Source organism: Macrosteles quadrilineatus, unplaced genomic scaffold, assembly GCF_028750875.1.
Source record: "Macrosteles quadrilineatus isolate MER2022 unplaced genomic scaffold, UCM_ALF_1.0 Scaffold_1__1_contigs__length_201487025, whole genome shotgun sequence".
NCBI classification, from domain to species: Eukaryota; Metazoa; Arthropoda; class Insecta; order Hemiptera; family Cicadellidae; genus Macrosteles; species Macrosteles quadrilineatus.
In genome coordinates, this window is record NW_026542594.1 from 107,900,424 (window position 1) to 107,924,614 (window position 24,191).

General features: G+C 35.9%; 1 protein-coding gene across 1 annotated transcript in view; it reads right to left on the minus strand.

Moving 5' to 3' along the window:
- LOC128982891 (cilia- and flagella-associated protein 157-like) overlaps positions 1-24,191 on the minus strand; it is a 77,261-nt gene that overhangs the window by 8,223 nt on the left and 44,847 nt on the right. The window contains exons 8-9 of the mRNA XM_054401947.1: positions 19,078-19,359; positions 1,536-1,663 (exon numbers count right to left, since the gene is read on the minus strand). Coding sequence (XP_054257922.1) covers positions 1,536-1,663; positions 19,078-19,359 — 410 coding nt within the window. The remainder of the gene's footprint in view (positions 1-1,535; positions 1,664-19,077; positions 19,360-24,191) is intronic.

The following is a 24,191-nucleotide window of genomic DNA, read 5'->3' on the forward strand; positions in this document are numbered from 1 at the left end:
AAAAAGGAGAGATTATTATGAAACCAACGTCAGTCTTAGCCTACAATCAGGCAAAAAAGGGGGTTGACTTCTCAGACCAGATGGCGTCCTACTACACTCCCTTACGAAAATCCCTTGCTTGGTACAAAAAGGTAGCCTTGGAGATACTACTTGGCACAAGTGTTGTTAATGCCTTTGTGGTATCTAACCAGTTTGGTAGCAAGAAAAAAGACATGCTGTGGTTCAGAGAGAAGATCATTGAGGAACTGCTGACTCTTGAGTCTGCTGAAGAAGAGGGAATGGCTTCAGACGTGGGGACACCAGGAGCTGGACGGGCAAACTCTAGGAAACGTAAGCACGAGTTGACCAAGCTGGAGGGACCTGTCTGAAAAAATAGGAAAAGATGTGTATTTTGCTACAAGGACATGGCAAAAGAAAAAGGTACCGAAAAAGCTAGGAAGCTAGCAAAAAGAGTAGTAACTTTCTGCAATGAATGCGAAGGAAACCCATTTATGTGTATACAATGTTTTAATAAGAACCACTAAGGACTAAAGACATGGACTTAACGTGTTTCAAATTATGTAAATCAATTATTAGGGATGTTACATTCATGGCATTTTTATTTTCTTATTGTAACTCATAATAATAAACAAGCAACCTTTTTATAATAACTACATTACAAAACAATATTTTACATTTCTACACAATTTTGATAACACTGAAGCATTTTTGTATTCAATAAAACTTGTTCTCATTAAATTAATTTGTTATTTATTTACCCTATTAAACATTAGGTATAATATAAGGTAAAAATGTAATTGTAAGAAAGTTCTAAAAAACGGGACCATTTTTCAAAGTGTGGTTTGGTAAAAAAAAAATTGCACGTGCGCCACAGGTGGCCACAATGTGTTTTTATAAACTTAAACTACGAATACACAGTTTATATAACTCAGAAAAGCTCCGAACGCACTTCTAAAAATCATCAAATCAAATGGAAACAGTGCGCCACCGGTGGCACACGTCGGAGTTTTGGAAAGTTGGCCGTGCGCCACCGGTGGCACATGTCGGAGCTATGGTAAGTTCAAAAACTGACAACTAATTTCCGTCGGGCTGAACGTGTTAAGTACTACCTTATAAATTGCAGAGCATTCTTTTTGTGATGTCAAAAGAGCAGCAAAATCAGAGATGTAAAAACGCTCTAGTTTTTATGTTTGTAGTAATGAATGTGTAAAGGCAATCCTTTATTTTTTTATATGCCCTTATATTTTTTTATTAAGATTTAGGCCCCCTAAAATCTTATCAACCCAAGGAATATTTCCAATCCTCAAAGCAGCTCTGGCTGGAAGTTCCAATCGTATGGTTACATGGTTGGTAGATTGTTATCAGCCATAATAACTTTATTAAATTTTTACGACCTTAATTACCTCTGGCAGCTAGCTGAAAAGACCATGCAACAGGTACCTTAACTTGTTACTGGTACTAACAGTTGCAACAACACTTGATATGGACTGGAGGAGTGTATTATAGCTCCCACTTGTAACAATCACATCACTTACGAGGGTATACTTTTGGGGGAATCCAGTTTCTTGAGAGTAGTCTCGCCAAACAGCTCCAGCAGAGTTGTAAGTAGTGATTCTCTTTGTATAAGGTTGTATGATTCATCTTCGTTTGGGTCGTCTTGAACCTGAAATTGCTGAGCTATTAATTCAATGCTGTATTTAATCGAACAATTTTTACTTTAGTCTCATCCGTGGCAATTACGGTTCTTACATGACCTTTGAGTAATATTACTCTTAATCACATGGTGTTCAAAATCTATTTACTAAACTACAATTTTCAACAACCTTTTCTTTTAACACTTACAACGAAACATCAGTTAAATTGACCGATGGGTAATTTTGCGCTGTAATAGTGGCTAAATTGCTTGACCCTGAGAGCTATTGCGCCCTTACCTTCCTCCCCTACCCTATTCTGTCCCTCAAGGCCACTTACACCCAGTTTTCGCGCGTGCGTTGTATGGAACAGGCGTTTTGTGTGAATACGGTCAGTCAGGTTTACCGTGTGTTTCACTTACCGGCTGGCAACTGTCGGTCAGATCTACCGCGTGTTTTGCTTACCGGCTAGCAACGATGGGTAAAATATACCTTGTGTTTTGTCTACAGGCTAATGTGAAATTGGTTCAGTTTTGCTGTTTTTGTAAAAAACTAAACACCTAGTGATACAAAATGGCTAGATGGTGATCCTAGCCGAGGTGTAAGACCTGGTGATCCAGATTTTAGTGATCAGATACTAAGATTGATGGCAGACGACAGTGAAGATAATAGTGACTTTAGTGAAGTTGATGATTCGGATGCTGATCCGTACTATGTTTTGTCAGACGAAGGGAACCGGCAAGTTTCCAGTTTATCAGAAGATGAGGATGATGCCAGCCTGCTCGATCTTGAAAATAATGCTGAGAACATTATCAATGCAGTTGCTGAAGGTGTCGATCTTCCTGAGTATTTTTTGGAACGTCTGGGGAAGAAGGAATTCGGACCACCAAACGCATGAAAAAGTAAACCACGCCCAACAAACGTAAGAACTCCTGCTAGAAATATAATTACAACTAGATTACAAGCAATGAAACTACCAGCTAGGGCGTTGGGCAACAATCCGTATAAGCGTGAAGTTTGGAGTTTGGAGTCTTTTTTTTACGATGAAATCATTTCAAGTATAGTTAGAAGCACTAACATAAAGTTAGCCAGTATAAGGCTACGTCTGTCAGCTAATACCAATAGAAGTAACTACCGGGATACCAATATTGAAGAGATGAATGCCCTGATTGGCCTATTGTTACTATGGTAAATTCTTAAATCAAATGACGAGAAAATGAAATCCCTATTCACGAAAGATGAGTTCAGCCGACCCATATTTCGGGCATCCATGTCTTAAAAACGCTACAGAGATACTAATTGGGTCATTACGATTTGACGATGCACAGTCTCGTGAAGAAAGAAAGAAGGAAGGAAGATATCTGCTGCCAGGCAGGCAGTCTATAGTCCACCTGAGTTTGTTAGGATGCATTGCACAACGTCCAATAATATTATTCAGTGCCACAACGTCCAAAACATAATTTTTGAGTTGTTGCACGACGTCCAAAAGTACACTGTAACTGCCAAAAATATAGTCTTTCTACAAGCTTTGGACGTCGTGAAACAGTGCACTATTTAATTGCAAAAAAATATCATTTGCACCACGTCCAAAGCCTCTGCCAGTTGCACGACGTCCAAGTGCACGACATCCAAAGTGCCTGCACACTGTGAACACTGTTTGCCAACCTCAGTGCATACAATTTGCATTGCAATTATTGAAGGCAACTAGGCCTAGTCTAACAACTGTTTCAAGTTGTCAACCGCTTCATCTTCGATTAATGTTTAAATTATTCAATATTCAATGGTTCTAATTGTACTAATTATTGCATTAGCTTAAAATTTTTTCATATGTAAAATAAATTATAAGTCACCATAAAATGGAATGATGCAGTATTTCCGTTGTTATGATTGCATAATTGATTTCTACAAAATAGAGATACATCATAGAAACTAAAGAAATAAATGACTACACTATTCCATAATACAATAATTAAGTCACTAGCCCAAAAGTAAATATGGTAGGTTTAATGTGACTAGAAGTAGAATTCTAAGTACTGCAGTAAAATAGAGATTAATTGTCGTACAATATCAATTGGTAGCAAACTTACTTGTAAGATAAATTTATGCACAGTTTTATTACCGTATAGCTGTAAGACTTCGGTATCATTAAATATCATAGTATTAAAGTACCGGTATCATTGAAATTGTATAACTTCCATTAAACAGAAATGAGATAAGTAGATTTTGATACACAGATATATGAATTTTCATACACTTATAATATGACGAATTCAAAAAAAGTTTATCCGTCAAATGTGCTAAAAATTATGTGAACTATCACTCATCAACTTTGTAAGCTATAATGGTGTTACTACTATGGTTAAAATGTTTTACCTGTGATTTTTTTATCTAAAAGAAAATTTTCTTATGAAAAATAATTTCACTATTTTACGAGATCAATGTTTGACAACAAATGGTTGAAGCAGATCTTCAGAGACTGTCTCCAGCTGATGCAGTAATAAAAACGTATCTCCTACTAGCCATAGCACAGACAATGTACAATCATAGATGAAGTAAAATAAAGAAATAGGCAGCCATATGGAGTTTAGCGTGGGAAGTTTTTAGCCTAGTAGTGTGCTGCTCCTAGTGGCAATATCGAGCCCTAAAAATCTGCGTTAGGTACCAACGGAAGTGCAAACAATAGCATTGTTTCCCATTGTACATGTCCAACGCAACTTCGAGCAACGATATCATAGTTGACTTCGAGCGCCCAGTTGCCGGTTCATGGATTTACTGTGTCTGCTGCTTGATTTTTTAACCTCGCAGAGGCGAAGTGTGAGAGTTAGCGTACCTAATAAATGCAATTTAATACCTTTACTAGTGGATATTATGTGAATGAAGTATTATATTCATATTAGGCCTAATTTAACTGATTTAGTTTGCAATATTCGTAGTATGCATGATGACCTTAACACATTTATTTAGCTGATATAAAAGGTTAACTACATACAATTTAATAGATTTACTGTTATACTTCAACATTTAATTATTTATTTACTTCATTGAAACGCAAAAAAATTTGCTTACATTTGTTTACTTTTCTAGTTAAAAATTCAGAATGCCCAGCTGTTTTATTTTCATTTCAACCTCAACACATCTAGATTTTTAGCGAATTACCCTATAGGAAAGTAGCTATTACCGTGGCACGGTAAGACCTAGGCCTGGGACCGATTTAATTTTTCATTTTGATGTCCACAGATGCTAAAAACATTATTGGTTAAAATTATTATGTATATGTGTGTCCGTGAACACGATAACGCGATTAATTTTGGTCCGATTTTCATGAAATTTGGGTTGAAGGATCAGGTCGTGAGAAACTTAAATGAGTTTCAATTCCAAAAATTGTAAATTTAGAATTCCCATGCCATTCTTATGAAAATTAAGTAAACTGTTGTAGTTTGCTTGCTTATGGATATATGTTGTCCATATATATAAATTTGGTTAATTTATTTATTTCACCCAAAACTAAACATATTTGTCCCCATAGCAGCAAACCTAATTACTGGTTAAATCATAAGTCTAATGTTATTCGAACTGGGAAATAAATTTGTTTTGTTTATGGAAATATTTTAGTAGGAATCCAATTAGGGAAATTGGAATTTTGCTTCGTCAGCAGGTTTGCTGTGCATATTTTAACACAAACATGAATTTAGAGTTAAATTAGAAACGTTTTGATTTTGAAATATATGAATCAACATGACTAAAAATCTGAGACAGTCAATTGTTTTTAAAACTGAAGGAATGTCACCACCCACCAGCCGAGACATTCCTTATCATTGAATAGGTAAACTAAAACAAAACTAATTAAACATAAGTAACATTGTGGTTACGCACACTATATCGGGGTTTTAAAACTATTAACAATATGTGTTTGTACGTGGTTTTGAATTAAAGGGACACTAGGTGTATAATACAAGTGCAGAGTGTCAATAAATTTGGCACCCAGGATGGGCACATACCCTTCATCGTGGAATGGCCTCTGGATCGTTTGAATTAACAATATAGTGGTTTAAATTACCTTGTTACTGTCAAAAGTACTGTACAAAGGATCGTTTTGACAGTAACAAGGTAATTTAAACCACTATATAGCACATATCTTTGTAATCTAGGTAGGCCTACCCCTACTGGTAGTGAAGAACACAGGCAGAGTGGCAGTGAATGTGATGAAGAAGGTTTTACTCATGTTGTTCATCATCGTAGTCCTATACAATCTCGCCCTAAAATAGCGAAAGGTCCAAAGATCACTTACAGCAATAAATTGGTTGTTAGGAATGGTAATGGCAATGGTATCTTCCAAGCTGTTAGTAAAAAATCGTGGATCTATGTTACAAGATTTCAAGTAGCGACCAGTGAAAGTGATGTGAAAGGCTATGTCGAGAACAAAAGAATGTGAGTTCATAAAGATTGGGGTTCTTTGTATTTTACTCGGGTTCGGTAAATTTTACTTGAGCAACACTCTTGTCGTTCCAGAAACATTTCCCAACAACAATGTTGAAGTGTAGTGTTAAGAGTGGACTCATTGATTTAACCTCGAAAGAAATTTAGGGAGGATGGCCTTTGTTGAACCGTGATAACCCATGCCTCATCCATTATCAGTTTATTTTAAGTTTTTTTTTTTTTTTGGTGCGATTGAAACTAGTGAAAACTGTTTTGTGGATTTCAAAAGACCTTAGAATACCCAAGCCAAAACACTCACAGTGCTCATCGTACCAGATAAGCTAAAACAAGTTCAACACATGTAATTGCTGTATCAACAACTTAAAACATCTATATAAATAAAATTAAGAGTTTTGTCTGTACATTGCTCAGAATCATAAATTGTTAGGTTATTCTTACGTTTTATACATTAAAGAAGCCGAAACAAGTCTCATCTAAATTTCTGTCTGTCTGTCTGTCTGTAAAACTCAAGATGGCATTTTACGCAATCTTCTCCAGGAAAACGAGAGTAGGTACCTATCAAGATCCAAGTCATTTTAATTATTCACTGGATTGGCGAGAGTATCTTTAGCCATTAAAATATGGCCTCAATACTTTGTAAATAAAATTACGGACTTTCAAAAATGCAGTTTTGTGCGACTTTTGTCAAGTTTTCGTCAAATTTTTATCACAAAATCATCTATGAAATAACAAACAGCTGTTCGGATCAAGATTATTTTTTCTAGCTGTCAATGATATTTACAAATGTTGTTTACAAATACCGCAACCATTTCCGATCACGTTTTGAAGGCAAATCCCATCCAAGTGAGATTAAAAACGTTTTTATTACATAAAGGGTTTAATTAATCGCAAGTGGAATAATATAGTGTAACCGTAAATTAAATAACTAGGCATCATCAAGGTCAGGAACCAGAAATATGTGTATAAAATTGTTTTGGAGTTTTGAGAACCAGAAAGAAGACATTGAATCAAGATTGAATCAGTGTTGTATACGGCTGGGAAACTTAAAGTTACTAATGACCGTCGCCAATAGCTTAGAAACAATGTTCCACTCATTGACGGCTCTTCAATGGCGGTTGTGTAAAGTGTAAAGCAAAAAATTACAACTGCAGTGGGTGATTGTAACAGAGGTTTACGGATGATGCTGAACTCGATTTTCCAATGTGTCACTTTCTGTTCCTACCATTGACTATATAAAGTCAATAGTTCCTACTCACCGTGTGATGCAATCGCTGGACCATACAGCCAATAGGCCCATAGCCCTTCTCTTGGGTACGTGTGGTACGTATGCTTACCCAATTATTTATAACAACCCTTTCGACAACGATCCTTGATACCGGTACTTTTCCATAGAATACACGGCCTACCTAGGTACTTAAGAAATAAAATTATAAACGTCCAAAAACCCAACGTTGTGTGATTTTTGTCACATTTCCTTATAATGTTAATATATATACCAGCAACCATTGTTTAGAGAATACGTAATCTATTAAATAACAGAAAGTTATGTTGTATAAGGTTTTTTTTTCAAACTGACACCGATAAGTTTACATTAAGAGTTGTGTACAAATAAAGCAATTAATGGGAAATAACTTTGATTGCCGATAACTTTTTACGAGAAAATCCAAAACCAAGAGATCAATAACCTTGATTAACGCATATAATTGGTCGGCTGTACTACAGTTCTTAACTGTAAACGTTGGTTTTTGTTACGGCACTGGTTCTTTTCCTTTTAACCTTTAGTAGCAGCAAGAATCATTTTTACGTACCAACACATCACAGTAATTTACAAATTAGTTATCGTTGGTGTTGCACCTTATTTATTACAGGCGTAGGCCTATTCAATTTAATTGATGTCTTAACTGTATAATTTTTGCTTTTTCTGTCTGGATTCCAAAATGTTATGCTAAGAAAACTATAACGCATTTTAGTACCGTAAAACATTTATTCAGCAAACCATCATGAATTGTTCAAACACTTTGAACGTTGTTTATGTATCAATAGTTCGTGGCCTATTTTGGTAATTTTTATTACAAATTACCAATCTAAATCGTCTATAGTAGGCCTACTGTACTTCATTTCATATAGCAAACCGATTCAGATAGCATTTCGACAGAATTTCGAGTCATCTCCGGTCCAAGCAAATATAAATTGTTATGATCAAATTTTATGGCATTAACAAAGATTTCAAGTACTAATTTTATATGTACCTTTTTATGCTTAAAGCGTAGCAGATTCCCTAATTAAGTTCGGGATTTTTGTGTGTATGTATGATGGTAACGCATTAATGTCCTTGTTTCTCAATGTTTCACGGAAAGGACAAGAGCGCCTTGATAATGAAAATGTCAACCCGAATAAAGTGTTAAATTAAGAGGTTGAGGTAGTAGTAAGTAGTTGATCATAACAATTTATATTTGCTTGGACCGGAGATGACTCGAAATTATGTCGAAATGCTATCTGAATCGGTTTGCTATATGAAATGAAGTACAGTAGGCCTACTATAGACGATTTAGATTGGTAATTTGTACTAAAAATTACCAAAATAGGCCACGAACTATTGATACATAAACAACGTTCAAAGTGTTTGAACAATTCATGATGGTTTGCTGAATAAATGTTTTACTAAAATGCGTTATAGTTTTCTTAGCATAACATTTTGGAATCCAGACAGAAAAAGCAAAAATTATACAGTTAAGACATCAATTAAATTGAATAGGCCTACGCCTGTAATAAATAAGGTGCAACACCAACGATAACTAATTTGTAAATTACTGTGATGTGTTGGTACGTAAAAATGATTCTTGCTGCTACTAAAGGTTAAAAGGAAAAGAACCAGTGCCGTAACAAAAACCAACGTTTACAGTTAAGAACTGTAGTACAGCCGACCAATTATATGCGTTAATCAAGGTTATTGATCTCTTGGTTTTGGATTTTCTCGTAAAAAGTTATCGGCAATCAAAGTTATTTCCCATTAATTGCTTTATTTGTACACAACTCTTAATGTAAACTTATCGGTGTCAGTTTGAAAAAAAAACCTTATACAACATAACTTTCTGTTATTTAATAGATTACGTATTCTCTAAACAATGGTTGCTGGTATATATATTAACATTATAAGGAAATGTGACAAAAATCACACAACGTTGGGTTTTTGGACGTTTATAATTTTATTTCTTAAGTACCTAGGTAGGCCGTGTATTCTATGGAAAAGTACCGGTATCAAGGATCGTTGTCGAAAGGGTTGTTATAAATAATTGGGTAAGCATACGTACCACACGTACCCAAGAGAAGGGCTATGGGCCTATTGGCTGTATGGTCCAGCGATTGCATCACACGGTGAGTAGGAACTATTGACTTTATATAGTCAATGGTAGGAACAGAAAGTGACACATTGGAAAATCGAGTTCAGCATCATCCGTAAACCTCTGTTACAATCACCCACTGCAGTTGTAATTTTTTGCTTTACACTTTACACAACCGCCATTGAAGAGCCGTCAATGAGTGGAACATTGTTTCTAAGCTATTGGCGACGGTCATTAGTAACTTTAAGTTTCCCAGCCGTATACAACACTGATTCAATCTTGATTCAATGTCTTCTTTCTGGTTCTCAAAACTCCAAAACAATTTTATACACATATTTCTGGTTCCTGACCTTGATGATGCCTAGTTATTTAATTTACGGTTACACTATATTATTCCACTTGCGATTAATTAAACCCTTTATGTAATAAAAACGTTTTTAATCTCACTTGGATGGGATTTGCCTTCAAAACGTGATTGGAAATGGTTGCGGTATTTGTAAACATATCAGTGACATCTAGAAAAAAAATCTTGATCCGAACAGCTGTTCGTTATTTCATAGATCATTATGTGATAAAAATTGGACGAAAACTTGACAAAAATCGCACAAAACTGCATTTTTGAACGTACGGACGTAATTTTATTTACTAAGTAGTGAGGCCATATTTTAATGACTAAAGACACTCTCACCAATCCAGTGAATACATTAAAATGACTTGGATCTTGATAGGACAAACATATCGACATTTTTAAGTCAGATTCAATAATGAACACATTCAAGGATACAATTCGAAAACAAGACATTTATAAAATCTTTTGCAGAATATCTCTTAAATAAAAAAAAAAAATACAGTAGACTCCCTCTTATCCGGACACCTTTTAACCGGACATCGGTTTAACCGGACTACACTCGATGATGTTTGTACTGTACTTCATTTCATATAGCAAACCAATTCATATAGCATTTCGACAGAATTTCGGGTCATCTTCGGTCCAAGCAAGTATAAATTGTTTTGATAAAATTGTAAGACATTAACAAAGATTTCAAATACAAATTTTATATGTACTTTGTTGACGTTAACAACGTTTACAACCATTCACCGGTTTCTTCAAAAATGTTTTGAAATGCCGCTACGTAGCAAATTGTTCGATCTTGTCAAGATCAACAAGGACAACTAGGAAGCACAATTAATTGAAGCCAAATTGACAGCTTAATATTCGTCTTCGATCACTTTCCGATTAATTATATTTAAAAAAATATCAAAAACTGTTATTACGTATAACAGATGGGTTATGGTTTAAACGCTGGAATCAATGCGAATGTGAAAGTAATATAACTTTTGTAAAATTTTTTTATTTAGAAATGTTTACATTCATTAACATATGAATTTCACTGGTAAATAAATTCAAATTACAGTTCTTTTAAGTCAATCTATATCTAAATATATTATTTGATATTGTAAAAAAAACAATTGTTTTACTGAGTATATTAAGATAGTTGGCTGGTTAGTTATGTTTTAGTAGTTGTGAAGGTCTCAGATTTGAGAGGATGCTATTATATTTTGTGTTTTCGCTTATACCATCACATGAAGACCTCTTATGCAGTTACTGAATCAGCCAAAATGGTAGAATCCGAAACTTTAAGGGTTGATTTCTAGATTATCACTAGCTGGAACTGTAACGCCCTATTTGAGAAAAAGCTAATGACCATCCCAGAGGTTTTAAACTTGAAATGTAAATGCAGGCTTCCGAAAAGGCCTAAAATGACATCTCTGTCTTTTTAATCCACTTCACTACAAAAAAATGTGTAGCCAAACTAATTACCCTATTATTTGTATTCACACAAATGTTGTCTTCACTTAAAACTGTAGGTGAAAATGATTATAATGCACGAATGGATACATGCAATCGTTTACAACCAAAATTTACAACTGAGTTGACAACAGCTGATTTTTACTCCATAGAGGCTAAAAACGATTTTTACTCCCTAAAGAGTAAAAATGCTACTCTAGACCCGCAACGCATGCATTAAAACGACTGTTTTCACTGCAGTATGACAAAAACAATATAATATGAACCCTTGATGACTCCGCTCAATTTTGTGGATGCCTCTGCGAACGCCACCTAGTAATTTTCACTTGTAAATTTTAATTTAATGCTTTTACATTTTACCTATGTTACTTTAGTTAAGATATAAGTGGATGAGTTGAACGAAGTTAAATAAGGGGTTTAGGATTTATTTGTGTAAATATTTATGATAGAACTAACTATGTAAATGTGAATAACTATGTTAAAGTAAGGCCATGACTGTTTTTGATCATTTATTGCACACTTTTAAATTAGACTAGTGTACCTGTAGCTCAAATTCGAGTAATTGTGAATTATTACAGGCGTTCTTTGAAAACGAATACCCCCGCCGCAGCAAACCTCCAGACTAAGCAAATTTCAACTTGTCTGATTACATTTTTACTAAAAAATTTCCATAAATAAGACATTAATAAGACATTATGCAATTCTTGACATATTTATTCGCAATGTAATAACATTAGTTTTAACGAGCTTAGGTTTGCTGCTACGGGGAAGGTAAAAAGTGTTTTTTGACCATATGTCAATAGTATAGGATGAAATAAATAAATTTGCCAAATTGTATCAATATATTTATCCATACACAAGTAAACTACAACAGATTTCATTTTCTTCATAAGAATAACATGGGAATTTTAAATTACACTATTTTCTCCGTGACCGTTGGGCATACAACAGCGCTTCAATACTAAATTATTTTTTTTTTAAGCTTTACAAAACAGTTTAAAAAGAAATTGCAAATTTTTTTGTTTTTAGGGTCAAAAATGGGAAAACACAATTTTTATCTCATAAAACCCCCTATAGGCTAAACCCCCGTCCCCATGGTCCAATTATGGCAATTATGCTGGTTCTCAAACTCGTTTGAATAAACGTAGGTTTACACGTTAGTACAAAATTTCATCAAAATCGGTTTAATTTTTTCGAGTTATTGCGCAAACGGACACATATATATATATATATATATATACTAGCTGTACCCGCGGGCTTTGCCCCGTTTGACTTCATAAGTGAGCTCGTTCGCATGGCTCAACCACGTCCTGGTTGAAGTTCGTTCGCTACGCTCACTCACCTTTAGGTTGGAGCTCGTTCGCTGCGCTCACTTGCCTTCGGGTTAGCTCGTTCGCTACGCTAACTCACCTCCAGGTTAAAGTTCGTTCGCTACGCTCACTCACCTTTTGGTTGCAAATTAAGCTGTTGTCATAAATTTTAAAAAAATAATAGTGCTGCACCCTGTTGGTAATCCTTGTAACTTTAATGCTATTGCACATCATAGAACAGAACCAACTTGTTTAATTGAAACAGCTGTTAAGATTCATTAATTCCATTTAAATATGAGTACTCATAAGGTTAACACGGGAAACTCCAGAGCCACTGGGGCGGAGCCCGAGAGTCCGATCAGAATAAAAACAACTTAGTTTTCCTATTTAATGCCTAAAGAATCAGTGTACCAGATTTCAGCCTCCTAGGTAAATGGGAAGTGGGAGAATTAGTGATGAGTGCGCGAGTGAGTGAGTGAGTCAGTCAGTGAGGGCTTTGCCTTTTATATATATAGATTAATAAGCAAAATAATAAAAACCAGAGTACCCTGAAATTCATTTTTATTTAAACTGATACGTATTTTGGCACTAAGGCCATGATCACAGTATGAGCTATATAAAAGTATGTAAACAAATAAAATAAATAAATAGTTAATAACATATGTTTTGAATTCATATTAAATTTTGATTAAATGGTTAATGATATTAAATGATCATGGCCTTAGTGCCGAAATACGTATCAGTTTAAATAAAAATGAATTATAACTTAACTAACTTACTAATATTATAAATCTGAAAGTTTGTGTGTGTGTGTGTGTGTGTTGCTCAATCACGCATAAACTACTGGACGGATTTGGCTGAAATTTGGCATGATGATAGCTCACATTCCCGATTAACATTAAAGCATATTATTATCTCAAAAATCCTTTCGGGCTCCGCCCCAGTGGCTCTGTATTTCCCCATGTTAATCTTATGATTTTTCATATTTAAAAGGAATTAATGCATCTTAACAGCTGTTTCAATCAAACAAGTTGGTTCTGTTCTATGATGTTCAATAGCATAAAAGTTACAAGGATTACCAACAGGGTGCAGCACTATAATTGTTTTTATTTATTTATGACAACAGCTAATTTCCAACCAAAAGGTGAGTGAGCGTAGCGAACAAACTTCAACCTGGAGGCGAGTTAGCGTAGCGAACGAGCTAACCTGAAGGCAAGTGAGCGCAGCGAACGAGCTCCAACTTAAGGTGAGGGAGCGTAGCAAACGAACTTCAACAAGGACGTGAATGAGCCATGCGAATACTTATGAAGTTAAACGGGCAAAGCCCGCGGGTACAGCTAGTATATATATATATCTTACTAATATTATAAACCAGCTGTAACCCGCGGGCTTTGCCCCGTTTAACTTCTTAATTTTCAAGATTATTACGTTTGCATGGCTCAATCACGTCCTGGTTGAAGTTTGTTCGCTACGCTCACTCACCTTTAGGTTGGAGCTCGTTCGCTGCGCTCACTTGCCCTCAGGTTAGCTCATTCGCTACGCTAACTCGCCTTCAGGTTGAAGTTCATTCGCTACGCTCACTCACCTTTTGGTTGCAAATTAGCTGTTGTCATAAATGCAAAAGAAATAATTGTGCTGCACCCTGTTGGTAATCCTTGTAACTTTAATGCTATTGAACATCAAAAAACAGAACCAACTTGTTTAATTGAAACAGCTGTTAAGATTCAATAATTCCATTTCTCATAAGGTTAACATGGGAAACTCCAGAGCCACTGGGGCGGAGCCCGAAAGGATTTTTGAAATAAGAATATGCCTATATGTTAATCGGGAATGTGAGCTATCATCATGCCAAATTTCAGCCCAATCCGACCAGTATTTTTCGCGTTCACTTGTCACAAACATACATCCAAACTTTCTCATTTATAATATTAGTAGGATCACAAATCCTTCCATCTTCAGTTTCTTCACTCACAATAAATCTTTAGCAAAACTAAGTCAGCTGTTATAAACTTTAGAAATATTGCTGTGCCTTATCAATACAGTCTTTTGAAATATCAAAGAAACTATATCTATAGGTACTATACAAAATTTTAAACAAATAATTTAGCATTAAAGACAGCAGACAAAACTAATATGATTATCAAAGCATCAAGGACTAAAAAATGTAATAGCAAATACAGTAGCCTATATGTTTCATTGCATCTCTGATTCTACTCTACAAAAATAGCAACAAACAACTAAATATACAAACCAGTTCTTTTAATCAGTTCCATCGTCCATTGCCTTTACATTTTCTCACTTACCATTAAGGCCAGGCGCACACAGGCGATTTTGAGTCGCGCAACAGTTGCCCGACTAAAATGTTCAACATTGTTTTAAATTGGAGTGCGCACACGAAGGAAACAGTCTGGGGACAGTCGCGCAACTGTTGCAACCGATGTTCCCGGACCCAATTTGCCAGCGACTGCTCTGCGACTGAATTGTTGCGGGACTGTCGCTCCAGGTTTGGTATCCATTGAAACAAGTGTAGATGCGCACACATGCAACTAAATAGTCGCTGTGTCGCTCAGTCTCACCCCAGGAGTTCAACTACTCGTGGTCAGAACTGTCACTAGTGTTTGCTCTCTTGTTGTGTGAAGATTTTAGAAAATTACAAGTATGAGTGTGCGTGATGAGGATTTTTGAGAAGAGGCCGACTATATTTAAAGTCATTGAAACTGTCCTTTCACAAGTCACTCACTATATATATGGGATGAACCCAGTATCTTCTCTTTTTCTTTCGCGCGCGAAACTTCAGCAATAAAGCACATACTACGGCTGTACCTATCATTGAAATCCATTCGGAACGCTGTTACGAATGTATTTCCAACACGTCTCAAGACTAGATCCGCGACTAAAAAGTTGCCTGTGTGCGCACTCCAGCTCAACTGTCGCTAGACTTCAGAGTCTCCGAGAGAGTTGCGCAACAGTCCCCCGATTAGTCGGGCAACTGTTGCGCAACTCAAAATCGCCTGTGTGCGCCTGGCCTAAGTAAACATAGTAACAGATATTTCATTGATTTTAGATACAAAAGAACACTGTGTACCGCTTAGTTTTATGATATATTCCTTGGTTTAATTTAATCAGTGGTGTAGCAAAACAAGTAATAAATGTATTAAATAAAGTAAATGTGAACTGAAAGCTATGTCAAGATAAAATAAGAGTATTTTGTATTACCATTTGATAATTAAATATAGTTACACATACACAACAGATTTTAGAAAACAAAAATCAACGACGTACAATTTAGTCATTGATGATATTCTTTAGTTTAATTTAAGCATAGTTTTAGCAAAACCCAATAACTAAATATACCTAAATATACATCTAAAAAAAATGTGATGTGCAAGTTATGTTAAGTTAATCTACTTTAACACGTCATGTTAAGCAGTTCAAATTTATTTAAATTAGCCTCCAAATTCATACAAAACATCTATACATTGTAATTTTCATACTGTTTCCATGAAAACATATCAATAACATTATTTTCATAACTTTACACGCTTTAAAAAATCCAAAGCAGAGCCGGAGTTGATACAGCAACATTTATAGAAGCTTTTTTTCTATAATCATTGACATAGTTTTAGGATAAATAATCCATGATAAAAGGTTAGATTAAAATAAACCTACTTCATAGTTATGGAAAATATTATATTTAATTTCTTTGTATCAGCTGTCTGAGATTGTGAAATATGCAGTTTAGCAGTTCTTCTTGTTTACATTTAAATGTCAAAGCAAATGTAAACAAACATTGTTAGTGTTCTTATCGCAGCCATGGAGACCAATCAATATTTACTTTTAAAATGTTCACCTCAGAACTTTTAAAGCCAAAGGGGCAAAGCCTACGGTCAGTATCGAAATGTGAATAGTCCTTTTAATGGTCCTTGGTATGGTAGCTATATTTTTGTAAAATTTAAGCCAAGTTGGTTCAGTAGTTTTTGCACCTATTAGTAACACACATACAGACAGACACCATTAGATTTTTATATAATAGTATTGATGTGAAAGTTTGTGTGTTTGTTTGTTTGAAGTTCAATCACGTAACATTCCCAATTAACATATAGGCCTATTCTTATCTCAAAATTACTTTCAGGCTCCGCCCAAATGGCTCTGCAGTTCCCTATGTTAACTTTATGAGAATTCATATTTAAAAGGAATTAAAGAATTTAGTCAGCTGTTTAAACTTTACAAGTTAGTTCTACTGTATAGTATGCAACAGCATAAAAAATGTATAAGGTTTCGCAACAGAGTGCAGCACTATTATTATTATTTTTGCATATATGGCAACAGCTAATTTGAACTAAGCAGCAACAAAAAGCTGTGATAAACAATAAGAACTGTCAAAGTAGGATTGTTTACAGTTATGTTGATGTTTTTAATTTAATGAATAATTTGTGATATTGTGTGAATGTTTGATAATTCATGTCTTTCTAATGTTTAGGTGCAGTGGTAGAACATTATGGCTATTGGTAGATGTGTTTTACTATATCATACCGAAAATTTAAAAACCAAATTTTATCTAACTGTGTCCTCCCCCATTGCAAACGCAAAGCTTGAGTATAACTGCATTAAACATTTTATACTTTGCCAACCCCGTACGAAGGACGGGTAATCTGCTAGTAAATATATATAGCTGCAATTTTTGACAACCTTGTGTTACCTACAAACTAGAAAGCGTCATCTCGGCTACTCTCAGCCAGTGTCCTACCCCTTGTCTATTGTCCCTTCTAGTATTGCGGGTCTGCAGTATTCACCGTATGCAGGAGCTTGGACGTCGTGCAACAGCGCTGAGCTATATTGGACCTCGTGCAACAGTCAAATATTTATTGGACGTCGTGCAATTGGCAGCGGCTTTGGACGTCGTGCAAATGATACTTTTTTACAATTATATAGTGTGCTGTTTCACGACGTCCAAAGCTTGTAGAAAGACTATATTTTTTGCAGTTGCTTTTGGGCCTCGTGGCACTTGGACGTCGTGCAACAGTCAAATATTTTATATTGGACGTCGTGCAACAGTTTAAAAATTATTTTTTGGACGTCGTGACACTGAATAATATTATTGGACGTCGTGGCACTTGGACGTCGTGCATCACTCCCGTTTGTTACAGTGGACGAAATACTTGTCCCGTTCCGGGGGCGTTGTGGATTTTGTGTATTCATGCCAAAAAAACCAAAGAAATATAGCATAAAAGTACAGTGCTTAGCAGACTCAAGGACATATTACCTAGTAAATGCATACATTTACACCGGAAAGTAAGCTATTACCGTAATACACATGGTAAGACCTGGCTCTGGGACCAATTTATCTTTTCATTTTGATGTCCCTAGAGGCCAAAAACACTGTCCGTTTAAATTCATATAGAGTGGTGGTAAAAAGTCCCGGGACGGCTTAATATTTTTTTAACCGTTACAGATGGAGATATACAAGTTGGTACACTGTTACTGGGCATAAAACACTATTTTACTACAACTTCAATGAGCTGCTACCACTTCAGGGGAACGGCCCACAAGGAGTCGAATGAAAATCTTAAATAGAAGCATAGGTTGATATGCATATCAAACTTACATAACAAATTTGGAAATTGCATTTATTTCATACTAAACTACATACTGTATTAAAATTTCACACCAAAACACTTTTAAACCCTCCCTGTTGCAGCCAACCTAAGTACAGTAGAACCTCTTCGAACTAATTGGGACCAGGGGTAGTTCGGACTACCTACTGAATAGTTCGGATTACAGAACATATTGTTGTTTTTACATAACAATAGCTAAAATATGGCTAAAATTGATCAACATCATTTTGGGAAAAGTGAAAAAATGTTTTATGAAGTAAAATACAGTGTTTATTTAATGCAGTAGTAAACATGGTGTATAAACAGTACTGTAAATTAAATACGTATACAATAAAGAACTGCTGTACTGTGTATAGAGTACAGCGATGAGGGGTTCGGATTAGTGGACGTTCGGATTACGGGGATTCGGATTAAAGAGGTTCTACTGTACCTGTTAAACTAGTGCTATTTAAAAAGGGAATAATTTTGGGATATTTTAAAGGATATATTTTAGTGTAAATCCAATCAAGCAAATAGAAATTCAGTTAGTCTGTAGGTTTGCTGCGAAGGGGTTATTTAACTTTGCATTTGCTTGTCTATGTATCTCTTAGACTTACTCTTTCTTGTGTATTTCTACGGTATGGCTATTGTTTAGGATTCTTTATTTCTGGGAACTGGAAAAGAGTCCAAACCCAGGTTTTGTTTACAACATCCTAATTGATGGCTCAGTGGCAACTGAGACGACTTTGGATTAGAAAGTGAACATAAAAACCACTTAGCTGTCCAGCTAACCATGTTGTCAAAACATCAGTATGAACCAGCTCTGTTGTATTCAAATTCAGATCATTGATGCCATGGTTCTAAGCTGTTGCAGTTCCAAATGAACCATAGATTAAATTCTACTCCATTCTTCATATAAATGTTATGAACAGCACAGACATTGATTCCTTGTACCTTGAGAGCCAGTCTGACAGCTTGAGCCGCAGTGTTGACAGCGTGCTCCAGGTGGGAGCAGTGTTGTCGCAACTCGTACAACTCCACCTCGTGTTGGCACTCCTGTACCTGGCGTGAGTGCAGCAGTTGTCGCAACTGTTGACTCTCATGCTGCTCTGTATGCAAGGCGGCTGTAGCCCGCTCCAAGCGGTGTTCCAGCGTAGCATTGGCTCGTTGCACTTGCTCCATCTCTCTGAAAGACTCCTTAACATTGTTGTGGAGCTTAGAGATTTTATCAATAATCTGCAAAAAAAAATAAAGTTAGATCTTAATAATTGCCGTTAGTTATGTAGCAAGGACTGCCATAGTCATTGAATAGTCATTGAATAGTCATTGAATAGTCATTGAATAGTCATTTATTCAGTCTTTAAACAATACATTATTGTAATTGACATCGTCATTATTATTGTAAAAGATATAAGATACAATACTTATAATTATTAAAATTTGACATGAAAATTCCAAAATATAGGCTGCCCTTATTGAACATTTAACAGGTTTAAAATAATTTTTAAAAAATAGGCAAACTTAACAAACTTAAATTATGAATAATAGTGGGTCTTTCTTAAAAGGCTAATGGTTATCACAGGTGTACAATGAACATAGAGGGACAAAATTACTAACATTATCACAGATGGAATATGGTAAAAAAAACATATCAAAATAGTGAACATGAAATATATGAAAATCAATTACAGTAATAAAATCCTAGCCTAACTTAAACAAAATTTCTAACATTATCACAGATGGAATATGGTAAAAAACATATCAAAATAGTGAACATGAAAAATATGAAAATTAATTACAGTAATAAAAATCCTAGCCTAACTTAAAAGCATTTAACATTAGCAAAAAATGAGATCACATTCAAAAAATTCCTCAATTTTGTAAAATGGGTGAGATGAAAGCCACATAGTTAATTTTCTTTTAAAGACACTTAACGGCAAGGACTTGACTTGGGGATGAAGCTTATTAAATAATTTAATACCTAAAACAAAATGACTGTTTGCAGTTTTCTGTAGCCTACAGTGAGGTACATCAACTAGACCCCTATTCCTTGTGTTATAACCATGAATGTCTTGGCGCAAATCATACTCGTTTTCCTTTTTCTTAACATTAATCAGACAATGCAGGATAAAAACATTAATGACAGTTAAAATGCCAGTGCCCACAAATAACGGTTTACAATGTGCTCTTCGGCGAGATCTAGTTATGATTCTCACAGCCTTCTTTTGAATTAACAATACATTATTTACATGGGTACTATTTCCCCATAACAAAATACCATAACTTAAAATTGAGTGAAAAAAAGCATAATACACAGACTTTAAATAATTCTGAGGCAGACTAGAGCTAAGACATTTAAGAAGATAAATACACCTAGACAACTTACCACTAATGAAATCAATGTGTTGAGACCAGGTCAAACAGTTGTCAATCACTAAACCTAAAATTTTTATGTCATTTGGTTCATTGTAATCCTCGACTCTATTTCTAGTCTGACAGAGTAAGTGTTGAGTTTTATTCTCATTAATAATCAAACCATTAGCACTAAACCATTGCTTGGCTTCTAAAATAGTATTTTTGGCAATATTAGACAAGACATTTGTATCATTGCTTGTACTAAGAAAGGTTGTGTCGTCTGCAAACATTGTGGTTGAAGAAAGGGACACATTGGCAGGTAGGTCATTAATTGATAAAAGGAATAATAAAGGCCCCAAGATAGAACCCTGTGGTACTCCCATTATTACATCCAGACATCTTGAACGATCACCCTTCAACTCTACAAACTGAGATCTTCCATGCAAGTATGATTCAAAAAACTTCAAACATGAACCCCTAATGCCGTAAAAACTTAATTTATCTAATAACACAGAGTGATCTACAAGATCAAATGCCTTGCTCAGATCACAAGCAGTAATCTGAGCAAAGCTACCGTCTTCAAAAGCTTTAATAATTTTGAACAACATCGACTCAATTGCATCTATTGTGGATAACTTTTTACGAAAACCAAATTGAGTCTCGCTAAGAATATTATTACTTGCTAGGAAGAAACACATTTGGTTATAGATAATACGCTCCATAATTTTACCAAACAAAGGAACTAATGATACAGGCCTATAATTACTAACCTCAGATTTCTTGCCTTTTTTGAACACTGGAACTACCCGTGAAATCTTTTGGGATTTATGTTTATGTTTCCATATGTTTCTGGAATCTGCATAACAAAATTTTAGCTTCAGGACGAGATAGTGAGATCCTGTTTTATCTTGCTGTAAATAAATGATTTTATGATAGTTCAATTCAGTTAAATTATCACAGAAATTCATTATATAATGATTGGGAAAGCAAGTTGGTCTAGTGGTAGAGCGCATGGGGGACTTTGGTCCCGAGTTTGAATCCTGCCAATCACCATTGGTTTTTTCAAAGTGATAATTTTGCAACCTCTCCTGAAGTACTTTAGTGTACAACACAATCCCAGGCTAGAGTCTTGTCAAAAACAGAATAAAATGGTTGAGGTTCTGAAGTGAATTTTTGACATCGATCACATAAGACCAATAGATGGAGCACATTGGCCGTGACTTGAAGCCAGTATTTTTCACTGATCTTAACTAAGATGGCGGCTGCCGGCTGTGATGAGCCCTAATAGCGGGCGTAACTAATTAAATGTTAGTTTATATCATTGATATCCTTGACAATACGCCTTTGTATTATTACTAATACAATGACCTTCAAAATATGCTTTTAATTTGTTTTCTAGTGTTGACCGTTTCTTATAAAAAGTAAGATTACATAATTAACAACAAAAACTTTTTGGGCAAAAGAAAAATTCTGAAAAGCTACAAATTTATTTATAATATATGTATCTATATCGTCTTAAAGTTTGATAAAGTTCTGGCATTTTGTTTACAATGTATGAATTTTCAAAGTCACATGATAGTTTCTGAAACTTTTTAGACAACTCTCCTTTATATTTTGACTGTTATATTAATTTTTGTGAAAGAGCTAAAAAATATTAATTTTTAGTTGTATACAAAGAATAAAACAAAGAACATTTATATTTACTCCACTCTGTGTTTTTCTAATTAGTTTGGCCTGACAAATAATATTACATAGAATACTATACGAAATACTGAACATACCGGCCACCTTGAAGCTATTGGCTTCAACAAAGGAGAAAACACATATTAAATAATAATAGAATAAAATAAAGCAAACACAATTTTTCCTAAAACCAAAGGTTTCATGTAAAAATGAAGTTAGTAGTCCTCTGGCATCACAGGCAGAGGGAACACCTTGAGAGCGGGCGGGGTGAAAGTTCCAGAAGCTGTCTTCACTGTGACGACTCGAACTGTTCCATCAGCGCCAGGGTGAGTGGAGACGATGCGTCCAAGAGGCCAGGTGAGTGGAGGTGAATTGGAGTGGATGAGCACCAAGTCTCCGGTCTTCAAATTCTCATGAGGGGTGGTCCACTTGGATCGCTGCTGGAGGGAGTGGAGATACTCAAGCTGCCAACGCCTCCAGATACGCTGGTGAAAAGCCTGGACAAGCTGCCACTGACGAAGACGATTGAAGGGCACTTCAGATAGGTTAGGTTCCGGCAGGGCAACTAATGGCGCTCCGATGAGGAAATGTCCAGGGGTCAGCACAGAAATTTCGGAAGGGTCTGAACTAAGAGCTGTAAGAGGGCGCGAGTTTAGCATTGCCTCTACTTGAATGGACAAAGTTTTAAATTGGGTCAAAGTTAAAATTGTTTCACTAATTACCCGTTTCAGATGGTATTTTGCACTTTTAACGGCACTTTCCCATAAGCCACCTTGATGAGGTGCAGAGGGGGAGTTGAAATGGAAGGTTATTCCTTTGGGGGTAGTGAAATGATGAATATTGTCCTGCGAATCAGGTGTAAGGGTGGTTTCCGAGTTTACACCCACAAAGTTGGTTCCGCAGTCAGAATACAGATCGGAACAGAGTCCGCGTCGGGACACAAAACGTGTGAGAGCGGCAATGAAGCCTGAGGTGGTAAGATCGGTGACTACCTCTATATGAATAGCTTTGGTAGCCATACAGATAAAAATACACAAATAGACCTTAATCTGTCTAAGAGCTTTGAGACTGCAAACGCTAAATGGTCCGGCGTAGTCTACGCCTGTAGATGAGAATGGATGAGTAGGATTGACCCGATGAGCAAGCAGATCGCCCATTAGAGGGATTTTGTTTCTTGGTTTATTTTTAAAGCAAACAATACACTTAAATATGCGCGAGCGGATAACGCTCCTGGCCGATAGAATCCACACTTTTCGGGCGAGTAGTGATTGAGTTAGTTGCGGACCTGAGTGCAAGTGTACCTGGTGGTAAAAGTCTATAAGCAAATTCACTACAGTATGAGACTTGGGTAGAATAATAGGGTGACGTATGTCATGAGCAAGGGAACAATGTGACAAACGACCACCGACGCGTATGAGACCATAAGGGTCGAGGAAGGGGGTGAGTTTCTGTAATTGTGCAGAACAGGTTGAGCCTTTGTTCAATAATTTAATATCCACACTGAAATGGAGTTTTTGCACTAGTTTAAAAATTGTCACTTCCGCTAGATTTAATTCACTGAGTTTTAAGTGTCCAGAGAGTTTGTTTTTAGACCTGGAAGAGTTTATGAATCGTAGTACATAAGCTAGCACACGGGTTAGTTTCAACCAAGATGAGTATTTCGACAATAAGTCCCATTCTGAAGGTGCGACTGTTGCACTAAATACGCTAAGAGAAGTTTCTTTAATTTCGTCCGTGGGAGTGAGTTCAGACGGCGAAAAACATGAGGGGGGCCAGTTGGCCGCAGGGAGCTGTAACCATGGTGGGCCAGTCCACCATAAGGGATGGTCAATGAGAGATGAGGCTAGGATTCCTCGTGAGGCACAATCAGCGGGGTTTTCCGTCCCTTTTATGTGTCGCCACTGATAACTGGGAATGAGTTCTTGCACTTGGGCTACACGATTGGCCACAAAGGTCTTTAGTCTATAGGGAGGGGTTTGTAGCCAAGTAAGAACTACAGATGAGTCACTCCACAATATAGTGGTATTCAT